The 21249-nt window shown below is 42.7% G+C and overlaps 1 protein-coding gene across 1 annotated transcript in view; it reads right to left on the reverse strand.

Moving 5' to 3' along the window:
• Positions 1 to 21249, reverse strand: part of LOC115476290 (translocating chain-associated membrane protein 1-like) — a 50554-nt gene that overhangs the window by 23482 nt on the left and 5823 nt on the right. The window contains 9 exon segments of the mRNA XM_030212579.1: positions 540 to 644; positions 736 to 806; positions 7000 to 7084; positions 10790 to 10848; positions 10937 to 11053; positions 16263 to 16320; positions 16322 to 16347; positions 16349 to 16380; positions 17548 to 17608. Of these exon segments, the coding sequence (XP_030068439.1) occupies positions 540 to 644; positions 736 to 806; positions 7000 to 7084; positions 10790 to 10848; positions 10937 to 11053; positions 16263 to 16320; positions 16322 to 16347; positions 16349 to 16380; positions 17548 to 17608 (614 nt within the window).

The following is a 21249-nucleotide window of genomic DNA, read 5'->3' on the forward strand; positions in this document are numbered from 1 at the left end:
CTTTGTTTTTTTAAGTCAATCAAACAATGGCGACATCTACTGGCTAGCTTTAGGCTTCATGACTGCAGGGCCCTGGGAAGAGATTAACACCCCAGCTAATTGAAAGCTCATGGTGAACGGATCTCAGTCCCGATTCCAGATGAATGAAAAGCAGATTAAGGGCTTCTTTTACAAAGCCGTGCTAGCGATTCCTGTGCGGCAAATGACAGGAAGCCCACAGGAATTGAACAGGCTTCCTCTCATTTACTGCACAGAAATTGCTAGCACAGCTTTGTAAAAGCTGGCCTAAGTGCTTGGCCCCAGAAAAAAAATGTATACATAAAAATATTTCTCATAAAAATCCTCTATTGTCCAGACTGAAACCTTACACTGTATCCCATTGCTTGTCTATCTTGTGCAATTGAATTGTTCAATGCAATTTGGAGGTTCTGTGGTGTAGACATAAAAGCAGTTTGCTTGGATTTGAGCCTGTTCTTTGAAGTGTTCTGAACTCGACTTTGTGTAGAAAGTATGAGCAAAAATAATTGTGAACAGCTTACCCTTTCTGTTTATTTTCATCGCTGAAGTAGAAGAGGCGAGAGGCATGAAAAAGAAGTTCCACCAAGTAGTGCGGTACTAACAGAATTAGGCCCAAGAGATGAAGACTGAAAGAATAATTTTTAAAATAAATTACTACAATTGCCCCCAAATCTGTAAAATATCAAGGACACCAATATTACTTAAAAAAACACTTACTTTAGCACATAGGCACCCACTATGTGAGCAATATAAAGACAGGTGTAATACAATTGCCTTGCAATATCTTCCTAAAAAGAAAAGACCAACAAACAGTGCTGAATAAATACTAAAGCATAAAGCGTTTATAATGTCTTTAAATCTAATTAACACAACTGAAACCCTTAAGTTGCCTGCATGTAGCTATAACACAGGTAATGTAATGTAATGCTTATACCCCGCACTTTCCCACTCAATAGCAGGTTCAATGCGGCTTACATATTACATCAGGTAGACGGAGTAACATAGGGTGGATGCAGCTGAGTAAAGAGGCGGTCGATTAGGTATGGATAGGTAAGATGGTCAAGAAAGGAGGAAGGTAACGGTAGGGGATGTTTTGATCTAGGGTTCAGAGACCCCTAGGTTCTGTCTGGCACTGTGGAGTTCAGTTGTCCAGTGGCAGAGAGAATACCTCCAAGAAGGCTGAGTTGACCTCAAATCTAACTCCGTCTCTAAATAGAATAATTCACTGGTACTAAGCTAATCAAGAAGTTGTGAAGTTCTAAAAGGAATTGCCACTAAGAGATACGTTAGGTCTAAGGAAAAGATACCAGCCTTATGACAAACTGGATTTAGATTACAAGTTATACAATGCAGCGAAAGATAGCCTGATACAGCAAAAGCATTTATACTTACAGCCTCTGATCATAAAGTGAAGTCTACAGAACATCATTTGGGATGAGGAGTTTATTTGCCAAGATGCAAGTCAAATCAGTGATTGACAACAGGCATGTACAATCAATTAATTATAGGAATATAATAATCCAGCTGCAAACAGGTGTTAATTAGTTCCTAATCTTTTATAATTTCTTTTACCAATTAAAGGTTTTACAAGGGAAAGCAATTAGGTAATTTGTCAATTCTGCTGGTCACATTGGTTTCCCTTGGAGAGAGAGAGTGGCAACCCTTCTCTCTAGCTTAAACCAGGAAATACTCTGATTTTTATAGGTGCCCTCAGGATATGGATAATATGACAATGGATATACCTGATTGGATCTATGCTAATGTCATGGTTGTCACTGATTGGCTCATGCTAATGAGTAGCTTTTATCTTGCTAACATGGTTTTGTTTTTAGCTCGCTTGACCACAAATCTTAAGCAAGACCATGGCTGACCACAATGTCACTCTGTCCTTTGGACCCCCACCCTTGTGTTTCCTGTTGTTCTCTGCAGTGCTCCAACACTGGGAGTTCAAGCAAGAGCCACACAGGCCTGTGAGCTTTTCCCTCATTTTAGAGCCTGAACCAAAGTCTAGGCAGGGGACCAAGGCTCATAGCTGTAGCATTTTTATACAGGGAATAAGGGGAGGGTGTATATTGGGAATAGCGTATTGTTGTAGAAGCCATGCCTTTCATTGGGTCACAACAATCAAGCACAGACATTTGCCTAGGTTGATCTGAATAGTTGGGTGGTTCTGTCGATTTGGGGGAGCTTCCTGGTCACAGCTGTACTGACATTCTCAACTGTGCTGGAAGGTGGCTCTTTCAATGAAAAGACTGGGGGCTACCTGGTACTGTAGTCTAGTCTAATAATTAGCACAGCAGCCTTTGAAGCACTGAATAAAAATCAAATCGGCATAGAATCTGGAAAGGACTGAGATGATGCCTAACATCGGTGCCGATTTCTGCAGCTGCTATAATTAGTGTTTCAAGTGCAGTCGATTTTGTCTTTAGGACTCAGAGAGTGTGCTAGTCAGATTTCTAATTAAAGCTGATTTGTGATCTACTCAGAACTTCTTTAAAGGCAATTCTTTGTTCACCCTGGTCAATTGGCAGCCAATGGCATCACGGACAAATAATAACTATCCACCATCCATTTTTATTCTACTGCAACTAAGTTACCAGAATAATTACTACTACTACTACTTAACATTTCTAGAGCGCTGTACAAATTAATAACTAAGGACGGTCCCTGCTCAGAAGAGCTTACAATCTAATGGACGAAATGTCAAGCTGGGGTAGTCTAGATTTCCTGAGTAGAGGTGTTGTGATTAGGTGCCGAAAGCGACATTGAAGAGGTGGGCTTTGAGCAATGATTTGAAGATGGGTAGGGAGGGGGCCTGGCGTATGGGCTCAGGGAGTTTGTTCCAAGCATGGGGTGAGGTGAGGCAGAAAGGGCGGAGCCTAGAGTTGGCGGTGGTGGAGAAGGGTACTGAAAGGAGGGATTTGTCTTGAGAGCGGAGGTTACGGACAGGGACGTAAGGGGAGATGAGGGTAGAGAGGTAAGGAGGGGCTGCAGATCGAGTGCATTTGTAGGTTAGTAGGAGAAGCTTGAATAGCAAATACAAAGTATCAGTGGTTCCCAAACCTGGTCCTGAAGGCACCCCAGCCAGTCAGGTTTTCAGGAAATCCACAATGAATATCCATGAAAGAGCTTATGCACACACTTCTTCCACTGCATGCAAATCTGTCTCATGAGTATTCATTGTGGATATCCTGAAAACCTGACTGGCTGGGGTACCTCCAGAACCAGAATTGGGAATCACTGCTTTATATATTAACTTACAAGTCAAAAAGCTGACACAAATTTCATGTTTGGTACTGCAGAACTATTTTCAGTATTTCATATACAATATCGGTAAAAATAAATGTGATGGCTAAACTATTTATTTTTATTTATTGCATTTGTATCCTGCATTTTCCCACCTCTTTACAGGCTCAATGTGGCTTACATATTACAGTAACGACGTTAGCCAGTTCCGGTATGAACAAATACAAGGTGATATTGTGGTAGAATGAGGTTCATGTAACGTAAATACATTAGGGGAACATAGAAAGGAAGAGGAGGAGTTAGTGTATGTCCATTATGGTCTTTGGTTACGTTATGTCGCAAGTAGCCAGGTTTTTTGATGTTGGGTCAGTGGGGTGTGCCTTTTTGAACAGGTTTGTTTTTAGTACTTTCCGGAAATTTAGGTGGTCGAGCGTAGTTTTTACTGCTTTTGACAGTGCGTTTAAGTAGGAAAAGCTAGATGCATAAGTAGATTTGTATTTGAGTCCTTTGCTGCTTGGGTAGTGGAGGTTTAGGTATGATCGTGATGATTTAGTAGGGTTTCTGGTTGGCAGGTCAATGAGGTCATGTATCCCGGGGCTTCGCCGTAAATAATTTTATGAACTGTCGTGCAGATTTTGAAAGCAATACGTTCTTTGATTGGAATTTCTCAGAGGGGTTTAGCGCTGTCAAAACGCGTTTTTCCAAATATAAGCCTTGCTGCTGTGTTTTGGGTGGTCTGAATTTTCTTTATGATTTGTTCCTTGCATCCCGCATAAATTCCATTGCAATAGTCTGCGTGGCTTAGTACCATTGATTGTATCAGGTTGTGAAATATTTCCCTTAAATTTGCAGCCTCAACCCGCAGCCTTCCAGCATTCCTACACAGTCCTGCAATTGCAGGACACATGGGGACGAGAATGGTTGCATCAGGCAGGTCCAGGGACACCTGTTAAGCTCCAGCAGTTTTCTCATTATCCCACAGCCAGCAAATATATTCAGTGATTGGTGTCCTGGTCTGAAATATAGTCACTTCTTTCTGACTGAGCTAGATCTGTCTTTGCAGTCTGCATGTGTCATAATGGAAAATCCTCATGTCAATATGATACAGTGGGATGGACTTCACTGGTTATTTTTATTTTAACCTATTTTATGTAGTGTCAATGATGTTTTAAGAACTCGTGCCCCTTTGACAGGAGAAACTTGAAGCTAACACATAGGATGTGGGCAGCGTTGAATATATTTCCAAATAGAGTTTACAATTTCAAAATTAAAGAAAATAATTTAAAATAGATTAAAGAATATTGACCAATATATTCTGATCTTTCTGTATAAACCCCTCTAACCTGTATTTCTTTACAGAATTGCCTAGACACTGTGTCCTAAGCCTCATCTGGCAGCAAAAAAAAAACACAAAAAAAAAATCACCAAAAAAATTTACGCAATTTATAATTCATTTGTATTTACTAATGTTTATTTAATTATGGCAAGTGATACTGTTTGAATAATTTTAACTATTGTGAAATGATTTGAGTCTACCTGAGGAAGATAGCATATACAGTGGTTAGATTACTGCACCTCAAACAGATCCCCTGTGGGAACCACCTGCCTATTTAATATTCAGAATAGCGCACTGCAGCATGAAAATTATTAATATACCAGCACAAAGACTGAAGGAGAAACAAAAGCGATTCTCAAAGAAAGCATGCATCTTGGGAACTCTTCCAAAGACTGGATCCTTTTTATAAAAATCAGTAACTGGTGTAGTATCAAACATATAAACGGCGAGTGACCGTACTCACTTGCAAATGTGTAGTAGACTTCCCTCTCTGTCCCGCCCCCGCGTCAATACGTGATGACGGAGGGGGGGGCGGGACAGAGGGAAACTGCGCGAAGGGGAGGGAACCGCCGAGGTCGCCACCACTCCCCCTCCCCCCCCAAGGTCGCCGCCATTGGTACCCCCCCCCCCCCCCGGAGTCGCTGCCGCCGCCACCCCTCCATCCGGCCCGTCTCTTCGCTATTCAACTTACATCTCCGGAGCAGGCAGATCAGCTGAGCTGCCGTTGGCCTTCTTTCCCTGCCTGTGTCCCGCCCTCGCCGACGTTACGTCACACGAGGGCAGGACACAGGCAGAGAAGGAAGGCCGACAGGAGCTCAGCAGATCTGTCTACTGCGGAGATGTAAGTTGCATAGCGAAGAGACGGGCTGGCGTCGGCGTCTCGGGGGAGGGGGGTACTGGCAGCGGCGAACTCGGGGGGGAGGGGTCAGCGGCGACCCAATAGCCCGTTTTAACAGGCTCAACGGCTAGTCCTACATGAAACAGGTTAGTAGAGATTTCAAAATATCATCCTAACAAACTTCTAGGTTGAGGATTTTCGGTTCATCATTACCCTGGCAGATTCAGTGCCCCAAGGTATACCTTGGGCTCTCATCTCCCATTCTCCTCATTACCAGAAAAGGTTCTTTCCCAATCACTTGTGATAAAGTCACATCCAGGATAGTTGGGTTAAGGCAGTTTCAGTCTGAACTACAAGTCCCAGAAGGCATTGCAGGCAAGGAGCCAGGGGGTGAGATGAGGAACCCGGACTGGACCTCTAGCTGCAATAGGGGAAGACAAGGGAATAAGCTGACAGGATGTGTAGATGGGCTGCCCCTAGGGGGAAAGAGAGCTAGGAAACCCTGTGTGCCGGAGCTCCTCATTAGGCTCATGCTTAACTCAGCTGGTATGGGTGTGTAGAGAAGCTAATGAGTGGAAAATGATTGGTTGTGAAGGCAGAAGCCAGGGATTGATGAGGCAGGTGGGAAGGAGTCTCAGCAGTTCAGTTCAGGGAGAGCAGCAAGGAAGGCTGAGAAGTATTTGCAGGCTGAAAATCCTTGGGTAAGAAGAAGTCCCTAAAGTATTAACCTTACTAGTGAGGCTGTTGCAGGGGGAATCCCTTGGGTGTGAGAAGTCCCTAAAATATGGAGCTCATTATGAGGGTGAAGAGAATACAAGTATAACTGCTGCTTTGTGATTTAACTATGATGATGAATTGAATGGACTACTGCTGTTTGGAATTGAACTAATGTTTATGGTGCACTGGATAAAGAACCCAGACTGAAGCCGACTGTAGCCTATATTGAATCCTGACATGTGCTAAGAGCCTTCTGCTTAAAGGGGACTACTGGCCACACACTTTCAGGTGGCTTATAGGTGCGTAGGATTGAAGGTGAATGCTGCTGTTGGAACTATGTACTAGGAACCTGCATGGAATAAAGTCCTTGAGTTTGAAGTTACTGGTGGATATCTGTTTCTTCATTGTACCGGGAGCCTGTGGTTAGAGGAGATTGTTCTATCCCTGGCTGCACAAGAGAGGCGCCTGGTTACACACTATTAAGTAAAACATTCAGGTGATGTAGGAAAAAAAAAAAGTTCCCATGCACAAAGTTGTATTAGAAAAATACTAATGTCAGTCTTCTTTAAATAATTTGATTGATCTTCCCCTTTTTCTGTAATTTCTAATCCGAAATCTAGTGCTTTCAAATACATGACACATGAGAACACATCTTAGTATGTTATTAACAGTACTCAAACATACCCTGTATAAAGTTGACACTCTGGGATATTACGAAGGAAATATCTCTGTTTTTATTATACAGTATTAAATGGCTTATAGTACTTAGACATAACTTAACATTCAGATCAGTGAAAAACGACTGGCCTAAATTAAAGAATAATAGAAAAACATGTAGTCATACCTTCCGAACCTTCTGAAAGTATAATTCTGGCAATGCGTGGATCCAGTAAGCTATTTGGCAGATGTAGAAAAACTTTACCTGAAAACTAAACAACAAAATTAGAAGGCAGAGAGTCACTTTGGATCTAAATTACTTTCTTCTAAAGAAAAAAACAATAAGCTGGCATTAACTTGCCTCCACTACCCTTAAAGCATTCGCAAAGGATTCAGCAAGTACTGAATGCTTTGTTTCTGCATCTTAAGTAGAGGAGTGTGGTAGCCGTGTTAGTCTACTCTTAAGGTTATCAATAGAAATCAAACAAAATAAAACATGGAAAAGAAAGTAAGATGATACCTTTTTTATTGGACATAACTTAATACATTTCTTGATTAGCTTTCGAAGGTCGCCCTTCTTCGTCAGATCGGAAATAAGCAAATGTGCTCGCTGACAGTGTATATAAGTGAAAGCATATCACACCCATCCTGTTAGAATATCAATGATATGCTTTGATGTCCCCATGCACACCTCCTACCCAACCCCATCCTCCCACCCTGTCAGACTGTCATCGTAATGCTTGAATGTTTTCACTTATATACACTGTCAGCTAGCACATTTGCTTATTTCCGATCTGAGGAAGAAGGGCAACCTTCGAAAGCTAATCAAGAAACGTCCATGTTTTATTTTGTTTGATTTCTATTGATAACTTTAAGAGTGGACTAACATGGCTACCACACTCCTCTACTTTTCTCTAAGGAAAATCCAAGCAGTTATAAGAAAGATCTCCAACTCCTTATTTATTCATCATTGAGATTGATTACTGTAATTTGTTGTTCTTTGGCACTGACATCTTTTTGACGAAGAGGATTCACACCATACAAAACACAGCAGTTAAAATCCTGTATGGAGCTAGAAAATGCCACTCCTTTATTTCAGGAACAGCACTAGCTCCTGCTCCTCAGTCTCAATTCAATATTATTTTAACATGGAAAAGAAAATAAGATGATACCTTTTTTATTGGACATAACTTAATACATTTCTTGATTAGCTTTCGAAGGTTGCCCTTCTTCGTCAGATCGGAAATAAGCAAATGTGCTCGCTGACAGTGTATATAAGTGAAAACATTCAAGCATTACTATGACAGTCTGCATCTTGAATTCAAAGCTGTGCAAAGAGAAATTAACCCCATACACTTGCACATAATGAAAGCCAACTGAAGAGTTGGCTATGGCTAAGTACTGCTTTAAGAGGCAGATGCACTAAACTTTAACGACTCTTTAACGACCAATTTTTGAACCGTGGCTTGCATTAAAGGACATTTTCCGATGAGGGTAGCAGCTAACGAAAGCGGAATGCAGATGAGGGATTCCGGTAGAAACTGTATTGTAACGAGATGCACTAACCTTTTCCGATTGACTTAACGCAGGAAAAAAACACCGGAAAATCTACGAGAGGTCTGTACCTCTCATTGTGGCTGTGTGGACTCGCAAAGACTGTCACGTAAAAAAAAAAAAACCTAACCAATCCAGAGCATGTTTGAGCCTTACCCAGCAAAAAAAACAGAAACACGTGGCTCCCCACTTCCCCCTGCATATAGTGGAGGAGTGGCCTAGTGGTTAGTGTGGTGGACTTTGGTCCTGGGGAACTGAGTTTGATTCCCACTTCAGGCACAGGCAGCTCCTTGTGACTCTGGGCAAGTCACTTAACCCTCCGTTGCCCCAGGTACAAATAAGTACCTGTATACAATATGTAAGCCGCATTGAGCCTGCCATAATGTAACAAAAATAAAAAATAAAAATAAATATGCAGGGGGAAGCAGGGAGCCACGTGTTTCTGTGTTTTTTTTTGGTGGTGTTTTGACGTTTGTGGCATGCGCAGAGCAGCCAGCAAAACGCTTGGCAGCTCTGCGCATGCTTTAGGGGCCGATTACGGACGGGGATTACGATTCTTTGATACACTGTACTTTTCAATACCGCACCGAGCATGTGCGACTTGTTTTTTTGTTGCATTCTTCGTTTTTTAAAAATCGTTATGGACTTTAACGATTTAGATTTTTTAACGTTTGGTTGATGCATCTGGCTCTTAGAGTTAAGCTATGATACTGTTTAAAGAAAACTGAAATCCTGAAAACAAACACGTTCATTAGTCTAATGGACTTTACCCAACTTCACTGGTCCTTTCTTTTAATTTGTTTTATACAGTGTCAATGATGTAAATTCTAATTGTCTCAAGGTCTTAAAACAATTAACATTAAGTATTGCCACACTGGGACAGACCAAAGGCCTATCAAGCCCAGTATCCTGTTTTTAACAGTGGTCAATCCAGGTCACAAATACCTGGCAAGATCCCAAAAAAGTTCAATACATTTTATGCTGCTTATCCCAGAAATAAGCAGTGGATTTCCCCCGTGTCATTTTAATAATGGTCTAGGTCTTTTCCTTTAGAAAGCCGTCCAAATCTTTTTAAAACCCCGCTAAGATAACCCCTCTGAAGAGGGAAGGAGTTAAGATGGCAGCAGGACCCTAATACTTTACACTCTGGCTGATGTCTGCTGGCTTTTGTTTTCGATTCCTCCTCCACCTTACACGCATACTAAGAGAAAAGGGGTAGTTGGAACTCTACCCTCCCCCCCCCCCCAATCAGGTGCTCCCATGCCCCCAACCAAGTTACGGATTGACAAGTTCACTGTTGGGGCCCCAAGGGCGGATGCCGGGAGTGTGAGCGGAAGGTGGAGGAGTGAATCTGACGCTGGAACACAAAATATCTCTTTCTCCCCCACTGAAGGGCCCCCCCCCCCCCCGCCATGCCCAGCAGTGCCCTTTTCTCTTCCCTCACCCCCCCCCACCCCCATCTAACATAGCTCCTTTTTTCCTCCTTCACCTCAACCCTGTATAGCACTGCTCCTTTTTCTTTCCTTCACTCACACCTACCTATCCAGCATCACCTCCTCTCCTCTCCCTCCACTACAGCATTACTCGTTCTCTCTTCTCTCCCTTCTATCCATCTATCACCCCCTCTCCCCCACCGGTCTAGCATTGTCCCTTCTCTCTTCTTTCACCTATTCCCATCCAGCATCACCCACTCTCTCCTCTCTAGCCCATCACTGGCCCTTCTTGTATTCTCTTCCCTCCCACCAACCTAGCATCGCCCCTTCTCTCTTCTTGACCCCAGTCCAACATTGACCCTCTTTCTCCCCATCTCCCCAAGCCACTGCTGTCAGTACCATGCCTCTAGGCCAGCAGCAGTAACGAAAGCAGCTCCAGTAATAAGCATGGGGGAGCATTCAAGCCCATGTGCTTGTGAAGGCCCTGCTGGTCCCGCCCCCAAACATATGAGCAACCTCACACGGGGTGGCTCAATAGGGCCTACAAGAACACAAGGGCTTAAAGGTTCCCAGCGCTTATTACTGGAGTTTTATACATTTCTGCCACAGGCCCAGCAGCAGTAGTGACAACAGAAGGTGATGGAAGGGATTGGCCTGGGTCCTGTCATCCTACTGCTCTCTCAGTACAGGGCCAGTGCAAAATAGACAGTCACAGCAACTTTTAATGTCCCACCCCCACCTCACCAGGCTTACTATGCTATACTCTAATTATGTGTACATGTGCAGACTGCAAAATACATGAACAAACCAGGAAGCCTATAATTTAGAAACTGATTGTATGGAGAAAACTAAGATAATCTACTTAAGTACAAAAGATATGAATAATCTTCCTGTTACACAGTGTATACTGAAATCAGACCTAAAATTTAAACCCATAATTGTCACAAATAAAGATAAACACACAATATGGTCGAGTGTTTGGTTACTTACAACATATGAGTATGAGGATAATCCTCCCACAAGAGGGTAGGATTTGTTGTAAATGGCTCCTGAAACAGAATTGTAAAAAAAAATTAAAATTGAAATCACTTCTCTACAATATTTTATTAATATACAATATAAAGGAAGTTTACTTACTTCAGTTAAAATACTTGTTCCCCAAGCAAATGAGAACAGATAGAAAAAAGCAAGCTGCCCTGATTCATTGAACTTGCTGTGTTTTGTTTTTGACAAATGGAGACGTCTATTAATTTTCTGGAAAAAAAAATACATAGTAAATCATGAATTATTAGCAAACTGCATCATATTTACCTAATAAAACAATTGGTTAAATTTCACAAGGATTAAAGATATGCTACACATCTATGTTACTAATTTAATTTTTACTCACTCTGCTGCTCCCCAGTATCTCTCCACACTCGTCCGTCCCTACACCCCTTCCCGTGCACTCCGCTCCATGGATAAATCCTTCTTATCTGTTCCCTTCTCCACTACTGCCAACTCCAGACTTCGCGCCTTCTGTCTTGCTGCGCCCTATGCCTGGAATAGACTTCCTGAGCCCCTACGTCTTGCCCCATCCTTGACCATCTTTAAATCTAGATTGAAAGCCCACCTCTTTAACATTGCTTTTGACTCGTAACCACTTGTATCCACTCGCCTCCACCTACCCTCCTCTCCTCTTTCCTCTACACATTAATTGATTTGTTTGCTTTATTTTTTGTCTACTAGATTGTAAGCTCTTTGAGCAGGGACTGTCTTTCTTCTATGTTTGTGCAGCGCTGCGTACGCTTTGTAGCGCTATAGAAATGCTAAATAGTAGTAGTAGATAACATAATATGAATGTCTAAAGCTGATTTCCAGTCTCATAACAAAATGGCAGTTGGGGACTAGATAGACCAGATGAGCTTTACGATCCTTAGCTGCAGTCGATCTAAAGTGTCTATAACAGACTTTAGGTCTTGTAGGTTAATTTGTTTGTGTAACTAGTGATGGGAGCTGGAAAAAAAAATCCCATTTTATCCTATTTCTTATTTACAAACATACCATTACCTTTTATCCTAACTGCACATATACCTGCAGGATTCTATTCAACAAGGATCTCTGCTCCCTTACGTCATAGAAACCCATGACTTGAAGCGGTGCAAAGAAAAGCTACGAGGATGGTATGGGATTTGCGTTACAAGACGTATGAGGAGAGACTTGCGGACCTGAACATGTATACCCTGGAGGAAAGGAGGAACAGGGGTGATATGATACAGACATTCAAATATTGGAAAGGTATTAATCCGCAAACGAACCTTTTCCGGAGATGAGAAGGCGGCAGAACTAGAGGGCATGAAATGAGATTGAAGGGGGCAGACTCAAGAAAAATGTCAGGAAGTATTTTTTCATGGAGAGGGTGGTAGATGCTTGGAATGCCCTCCCGCGGGAGGTGGTAGAGATGAAAATGGTAACGGAATTCAAACATGCGTGGGATAAACATAAAGGAATCCTGTGCAGAAGGAAGGGATCCTCAGGAGCTTAGCCTAGAATGGGTGGCAGAGCTGGTGGTTGGAAGGCGGGGCTAGTGCTTGGCAGACTTATACGGTCTGTGCCGGGGCTGGTGGTTGGGAGGCAGGACTAGTGCTGGGCAGACTTATACGGTCTGTGCCGGGGCTGGTGGTTGGGCGGCGGGGATAATGCTGGGCAGACTTATACGGTCTGTGCCAGAGCCGGTGGTGGGAGGCAGGGATAGTGCTGGGCAGACTTATACGGTCTGTGCCAGAGCTGGTGGTAGGAGGCGGGACTGGTAGTTGGGAGGCGAGGATAGTGCTGGGCAGACTTATACAGTCTGTGCCAGAGCTGGTGGTGGGAGGCGGGGATAGGGCTGGCCAGACGTATACGGTCTGTGCCCTGAAGAGGACAGTACAAATAAAAAAGTAGCACATATGAAATTTATCTTCTTGGGCAGACTGGATGGACCGTGCAAGTCTTTTTCTGCCGTCATCTACTATGTTACTTTTGAAGCTGTATGATCTTACTTTAAAAACCAGGCAACCAAACACCCAGCCTAGGAAAAAAAAAAGTATCTAAAATATTCTCTTTTGGAAGATCACACTTTTTTTTTTAGATTATTTGATGTCCTCTCATTCACATATGAATATAATCCAACTAAAAGTTATTTATTATAAACAATTTTTTACTTGATTTTCTTCAAAAATCTTGCCTGTCTTTTTCAATAGTAAGGTTCGTGCCATACCACTTAGCAGTATTCTGATCAGAGGGACTGTGCTGTGTGTGACCACAAACGTAGGCTGCATGCAAGAACTGGCATACATATACACAGTGTTTTACACAACAGGAAGGAGAGGGGAATGAGGTAATGTCAATTTAGTTTTATACAGTTGATGGCGATGGAGAATCTGGAAGAGGTTTTGAGTAACAAAGTGCTATGGTTTCAGGCAAAGAAAGCAGTACTCTCTATTAAAAATAACTTTGTCCAAAAGAAAATGAAATTGTCTTTGAACTGCAAACAGCTTCTCATATTTTCTTTACATGCCAGCTGAGAAAGTAAAATAATTTATTTGCCATAAGGCTTGCAAAGGGTATAGGAGAACGAGTAAGGAAGCGGGGGGGGGGGGGGGGGGGGGGGGGGGGGGGAGGCTGAGGAGGAAAAGAGGGGCAGTTTTTACCCTGAAACTTTACAGAAGTACCGAACTAGGCGGCCATGGTAGCAGAAACCGTGCTTCGAGAGAGAGTAGTGTTTCTCCCCTCTCCAGAGAGGCCAAAAGACTACAATTCCCAGCAGTCCTTGGATAGGTCACCTGATAGGGTTTAGGCATTCCCCGCACAATTCCCAGAATCCCAAAGGTGATGGGGAGGCTAGGCTGGGGAAGTTCAATCATGAGGATATAAGACAGCTGGAGGGCCCTAAGGAGGAGCCAATGGACTGGCAAATGGAGGAGGGAAGACAGGAGTTGGAGAGAGAGGAAGGGGAGGAGGAAGAACCTATGGACATTTCTGCCTTGGCTAGAAAGAAAGGTGAACAATTGAAAGGGCTCCTTGCATCCTGGTTCTCTACCTTGGTTGAAAAGGAAGGAAGAGGTTTCTATAGAAGGATAGACAGCAGATAATTATCTCAGCCCAGACCCATGTGGGAGGTTACCAGGTGTTAGTGCTGGTAAAGAATGGGTGGGGGTCGCCTTCGCTCTCTGTGAAGATATTGGGAAGAGGGTGAAAGGTAAAGGGTTGAGACTGAGAACATTATAATTGCTTTGTGCGTTCATAAACTATGTTTGAAAGGGAAGGAAGAGAACTGAGCTACCTATAATTCATGAACAACAGTGAACCTTGATAGCAACAAGAAGAGGAGGGCCTGTCTGTGTGCCTACAAGTGCACTTTCCCCACTGGGGTGGGGAGGGGGGCCACGGCCCAACTCTATCTGTGAGTTATTACAATTCGGAGCTCACTGTGCACCATGGGGAAGGATAAGAGGTGGCCTAAAGTTGCTGGAGGGCCACTCCAAGCCAGACACCTTACTCTGTTTGGTAGATGACGGATGAGGAAAACCCTCTGAAAGGACACTGTATTTGAATGTGAGGCCGGGGACTGCTATAGGCAAGGCCTAGAGAGCAGAGCGAGATTACAAGATATGTTGCAGTACTTGAAATATTCCAGCCTAAGGCAATGGTAAATAGACTTGGGCTCAGGGTTACAGAAAATAAAAAATGCAAGCACATGGCCAAAAATCCTCTGCGGACTGGTCTTTGGGTAAAGACACAGGCCAATGTTTAGAATGGTTTAATAGATTTTAGCTGTTTTATTAATTTAATTTAATCATATCTTAATGGATATTTTTACACCACGTTGAATGGAATGGCTCCAAGGAAAGGGTATACAAACTTATAAGCAGGTCATAATAAAAACTGTCAACATTTTTCAAGCAAGGGCTAATTTAGCAAAAAAAACAGAGTATTCAGTGTATGAGCTATTATGGGACAAATTAACCCACTAGGTCGCTAAGACGGACTCTGTGCAAGTCACTAAATCAAAATGGAGTCTACTTCCTCGACATTATCTCACTCGCTACACGCTTTCCCTGTACACTCTCTCTCCCCAGCCCATCTCAACCTCCGCTTGCCTCTTCTGCCATCCTATTTCTAGTTCCATTGCTATCCCCTCTAAGCTGGTTTTCCTCTTAAACCTTCACGTTACCTGGAGGCTTACCTGCAGCAAGAACCAGGGGAGAGTAGAGGTTGACCAAATGATGAGCCAACGCGGAGACGTTGCCTGAAAAATTCTTTAATAAAAGCACCAGGAAAGAACCCAACATGGGCCATATTTCGGTGGTTGCAGCCGCATGCCTCATGGGTCACAATAAAACGCTCTATCAGCTAGAGCCACTAGTTGTATTAACAGGTACAGCAGTACAAACAGGTTAGGATAACATTGTCAGGAGGTTATAAGGTGCCTTTGAAATACAAATTCCACATATTTCATCGCGGACTGGGGTCCATTTATGGTTTTTAATAAATACGTTTTCAAGCAACATCTCTGCATTGCTCATCATTTGGTCAATCTCTACTCTCCCCTGGTTCTTTTTGGATTTTCGTAGCGGTGTTTTTTCCTGCTTTGCAGTGGGCTTACCTGCAGCACCACCTCCAGAACAACTGTTCTGTTTATTCAATCTTAAAGGTTAGCACAGGCATTAAAAACACCATACAAGTGAAACTCACCAGGAGCAAGAAGTGTTAGAAGAAAACAGTAGCAGTTGCAAGCCTTCACACAAGGGGAGAGTATGTATTGGGGGGGGGGGGGGGTATTGAGGAGTTGCACTTAGGATAAATGGGAAACATATCATCTTTAGCACAACAAACAAGAGTAATTAATTAGTGGAATATATACTGTGGCTCTGCTCAGTGGCGTTCCTAGGGGGGGCGGACACCCGGGCGGCGCCCCCCCCCCCCCCCCCGATGGCAGCGCGGACCCCCCCCCGTCCGGGTGCAGCACCCCCCCCCCGATTTGCAGGCGCGGACCCCCCCCCCCCGGGTGCACACTGCTGGGGAGGGGTGCTGCAGCGCGCGTCCCTGCTCAGAGTTCCCTGACTTCGCGCGTTCGCGCAGCTCCCTCTGACCCGGAACAGGAAGTAACCTGTTCCAGGGCAGAGGGAGCTGCAGTGACCGCGCGAAGTCAGCGAACTCAGAGCAGGCACGCGCCGCGGCACCCCCCGCGGCGTGCACCCGGGGCGGACCCCCCCTCCCCCCCCCCCTTGGTACACCAACTGCTCTGCCTCCTTCTGTGCACCTCTTGGACCCTGCCCAAGTATTAGTATAGCATCATACTGCAAATAGCTTTCTTTTTTGGGTAAGCACACAGACCCACTCATGGAGAAGACTCATTTTAACAAAATAATGTTTAGCATGCAAAGGCCACTATCAATCTTTCTAACTTTGAGCATGTTCAGTCAAAATTTAAGACACTTACATCTAAAATATATTCCTGGATGACAGCATGCAGAATAATGCTATGAGCATGTAGAAAACACAGTAGCAACATCTTTGAGGCCATACGCGGTAGAAATGGAGAGGTTCGTTTCGGTTCTCTGAAAGATAAAATTACCCTTCAATATAAAGATACTTAACTTATTATATCAAGTATTCAAAGTATGTGTTAAATGAATAAATAAGATAATATATGAACAGGCTAGACCGAGGCTCAACAGAGGCCAGTGCTTTGATTTCCGGCTTAGGGTCTTCCTCTCCCCAGGTCTTGCTGGGGACACCGAGTAAAGCAGCATTCAGACAACCCTTTGGGGAGTGGGAGTCCCAGTAATCACACAATGCCATGCCTAATGGCCAGATTTAGGACCCATAATTGCAGGACTCAGAAAAAGCCCTGGTGCATGGCCCTTAGCTAAGGATTATCTTTGCAATGTCTGGACTAAAGTAAAATGGGAAGGGATATAAAACAGGGGGGAAATCATCAGGAAAATGTCTAAAGATCTAAAGTACCTACTTTTGTAGGGTAACAAGAGCTGACACTTGTACACTATAATTCCCTATTTGTTCATTCTTCTATCCCAATGTACACATATCTTCTTTATAACTCTACGCCTTCTCTGTTGTACTACAGTGTCTGTAACCTTATACAACTTGTTTTCTTACAGAAAATGTGTATTTTGACTGCATCTGAAGATATCAATGAGATGGCTAATCTGAGGCTAATGAAGTACAAGATAGTTTCAAAATGAATAGACAGTATATGCTGGACCCGTGTCTCCTAAAATTCTGCAGCCACAGAACTGGTCACAGAATCAATTTCTTGCTCTCAAATAGTAGCACTGGCCCAATATCCCCAAAACTATCTTCTACTGTATGTTCTACCACTGCCCTCTTTCACTCAAGGGAAGTGTGGTGGTGATTCTGGAAGGGAGGGAACAATAAGGATAAACCAAGGAAGATGAAATGTCAACAAATCTATGTAAGCCACATTGAGCCTGCAAATAGGTGGGGGAATGTGGGATACAAATGCAATAAATAAAAAATAAAATTGAGAAGGACTGTTGTAGAAAAAAATATTTTAAGAACACTTTTTGGATAACAGCTTCTAAACCCATCATCTTTAACCTTTTATTCTATTGCTGCCATTTTATGCACTTAAGGCTTACATTTTAAAAAAAAACACATTTAAGAAAATTATAGAAGCTTTTTTATACATTCTTCAAGACGATAGTGTCCATATACACATATTGCAGTGAATCTAACCTTACCATCCGTGTAGGTAACATTGTACTGCACAGTAATGAACATAATGGCATTCTTTGCTGTGACCTAAAAATTAAAAAAAGCAACATTAAACTATTTCATTTTGCAGTTCATTAAAAATATGTCAGTAAATCTAACTTTCAAAAATTAGATATTATATTTGAGAATAAGTTATATATGTTTTTTTGAACCTAAACTACTATCTGAATTCTTGATTTCTAAGCAAGAGGCAAAGGATTTAAGCACGTGTGTCTGCAAGTCACTGATGTCCGCTTGGTGAATTAGGTAGTAACACTGTCTATAATGCTGTATTTATTTTCCTTTTTAATTCTCTCTCTTCCCTGGAATCCTTTATGTTGTGGTCAAATATTTAAGAATTCTTAGGTACTTCTTGTTATTAAGTTTCTTATTTCTTTGTGATTAAGAAACTCCACAAAATAAATCCAATGTAGCATTTTGTGATTGTACTTTGAAATCTATAAAAATAAAGTGCGTGTGTATATGTATATCAGCAACAACGGATATATTTTAAGTTTCACTGTAGGACCATGGGGGAGAAAAATTTTAAATCAAGCCAAAGGACTAGCCCAGTGGCTCTGAAGCACATAGGTTTTATTCCTGGCTGAAATTGTCCACTCCATAGGTTAGCCTAAGGCAGGCACACTGTAGAAGCAGCATTCAGAGCCCCAGAAGATGACTCAGAGAAGGGAAGTCACTGTGCAATAACTACTGGCCAGACCTAGGGCCCACAACTGCAGGGCTCCGGAAGAAGCCCTGGTGCTTGGCCCCCAGCCACCAACTGTCACGGAGATGGCAAAAGTTAAAAAAGAAGATATAATAGTTGTTTGTTTTTTTAACCGACACACACAAAAACCCACATCCCCATGTAATTGTGAATGACCATCAAAGCCCTTATTTGTAACTGCCCACAGATTTTCCCATGATCTTATATCACTCCTCCTCATCAAATATAATCTGATTTTTGTAGTAATTGTTTGGAGCTTAAGACCATACATCTAGGATCCGTCAAAAATCCTGAAATCATGGACCTCTGATGCCAAACATTAGGTGTCACCCTTTCACCTTCAAGCAATCACTCCTTCCACCAGGGATGTTAACATGCCCAGCCAGTTGAGGAATGGAAGACATGACTCAGGGATCAAACTGGGGACCTTAAGAACGTAAATGCTGCCTTACTGGGATAGATCAAAAGTCCACCAAGCCCAGCATCCTGTTTCCAACAGTGGCCGATCCAGGTTACAAGTACCTGGCAAGATCTCAAAATGGTACAATATATTTTATGCTGCTTATCCTAGAGATAAGCAGTGGATTTTCCCCAAGTTCATCTTAATAATGGCTTATGGACTTCTTTTTTAGGAAGCTACCCAAACCTTGTTTAAATCCCACTAAGATAACTGCTTTTACTACATTCTCTGGCAACGAATCCCAGAGTTTAATTACAATTTGAGTGAAGAAATATTTTCTCCAATTTGTTTTAAATTTACTACTTTGTAGCTTCATTGCGTGCCCCCTAGTCCTAGTATTTTTGGAAAGAGTAAACGAGCGATTCACATCTACCCATTCCACTCATTATTTTATAGACCTCTATTGTATCTCCCTTCAGCAGTCTTTTCTCCAAGCTGAAGGGCGCCCTAGCCACTTTAGCCTTTCCTCATAGGAAAGTCCCTTTCCCCTTTATCATTTTTGTTGCCCTTCTCGGCACCTTTTCTAATTCCACCATATCTTTGAGACGCGGTGACCAGAATTACACACAGTATTCGAGGTACAGCGATACAAAGGCATTATAACATCCTCATTTTTGTTTTCCATTCCTTTCCTAATAATACCTAACATCCTATTTGCTTTCTTAGCCACTGCCGCACACTGAGCAGAGGGTTTCAATCAACAATGACACCTCGATCCCTTTCCTGATCGGTGACTCCTATGTTTCAACAATTTTTTATTGATGAGGTCACATGGTATACAATTCCATCTCAGTCAATATAAATTGTATAACAGCAAAGTCCATCATCAATATTTTCCAACTTTTCTCCCCTATCCCTTCCTTCTTGTCTACTCCTATATCTATAATGTGTACATGTATAATTACTGTGCAGTTGCATAACTATTAACAATAAACTTTTATATGAAACTCCCATATTTATAACTCGTGTTTTACTCAGTGTATTATCCCAACAATATTTACTGGTGGGTCCTCTTAATCCTGATCGGTGACTCCTAATGTGGAAACTTGCAACCCGTAACTATAGTTCGGTTTTCCTCTTTCCCACAGGCATCACTTTGTACTTGCTCACATTAAACGCCATCTGCCATTTGGATGCCCAGTCTCATTGTAATTTTTCACAATCCTCTTGCACTTTAAGAACTTTGAATAACGTTGTGTTCTTAGGAAATTAAATTACCTCACTAGTTATTCCATCTCTAGATCTTTTATAAATATGTTAAAAAGCTACGGCCCCAGCACAGACTCCTCAGGAACCCCATTATCTACCCTTCTCCATTGAGAATACTGACCATTTAACCCTATTCCGATTTCTATATTTTTAACCAGTTTTTTTCATCCACAATACAGCACTAGCTCCTATCCCATGACTCTCCAATTTCCTCTAGAGTCTTTCATGAGATACTTTGTTAAATGCCTTTTGAAAATCCAGATGCACAATTATTTATTGCACTTGTATCCCACATTTTCCCACCTATTTGCAGGCTCAATGTGGCTTACACAAACCTGTTACGGCGTTGCCATTCTAGGGTAGAAGATACAATTGGTGTTACAAAAGATCATGGATAACAATAAGAACTGGAGAAATAGTTATAGAAAGAAGGCTTTTAGGGAAGGGTGGAGTGATGAGGTGTTGTAGTTAAGCAATGGATTTTCGAGGTAGGCTTTGCGGCTCACCTTTATCCACATTTGTTCACCCCTTCAAAGAAATGTAGTAGCATAAAACTTGCTCCAAAGCATCTGGGCGTTCTCAGTCCCTCAGGACACACTGAACTACTCTGAAGCCTTTGACCTAAAGACTATATAGCAGTAGCAGCATAATCTTTTAAAGAGTTTTAGTCCCTTAAACAGGGAACAACCTATCCAGACCAGATTGAAATGTTTTTCTATTTTTTATTGTGGGGGGGTGTTGCTCATCATGGGAGTTACAGAGAAGCCCATGGTGAATCAACACCCAAACATGGTGTACAGGTAAGAGTGGTGGGGGTATGGGGACCCGCACCTCTAGGGCAAGGTCCCGTAGGACCAAGCCAAAGCCTCTCACAGTGGCACTAAGAAGTGTGACTGAGGAGCAAAGCTCCACCCGCAACCAGGAACGGACCCAAGCCATGAACCTGAGAGCAGCCATTAGGCTCAACCACGCTGTGCAGCCGTGGCCTGCAGAGCAGGGAGCTAGGAGAGGAACCTGGAACGCCATCAACACAACCTACCACCTGCCAGAGGTAAAGAAAATACTGGATTGTTCCAGGGAGCACCAGAGATTATACTGATGATGTCACTGGCAGAAATCAGTTTTCTCTATCTCCACTTGCTGGAAGAAAGGGATAACGCCCATTGGTTCAGAACAGTGGAGCTGATGCTAAGAAAGGTGAAATTTATTCATTCCAGTTAATTTTCTCTTCTCAACTCCTTCAAGACCAGCCCAAATTAGTTGGTTGCAACCCCCTACCACCAGATGGAGGAA

The sequence above is a fragment of the Microcaecilia unicolor genome, chromosome 8, assembly GCF_901765095.1.
Source record: "Microcaecilia unicolor chromosome 8, aMicUni1.1, whole genome shotgun sequence".
Lineage (NCBI taxonomy): Eukaryota > Metazoa > Chordata > Amphibia > Gymnophiona > Siphonopidae > Microcaecilia > Microcaecilia unicolor.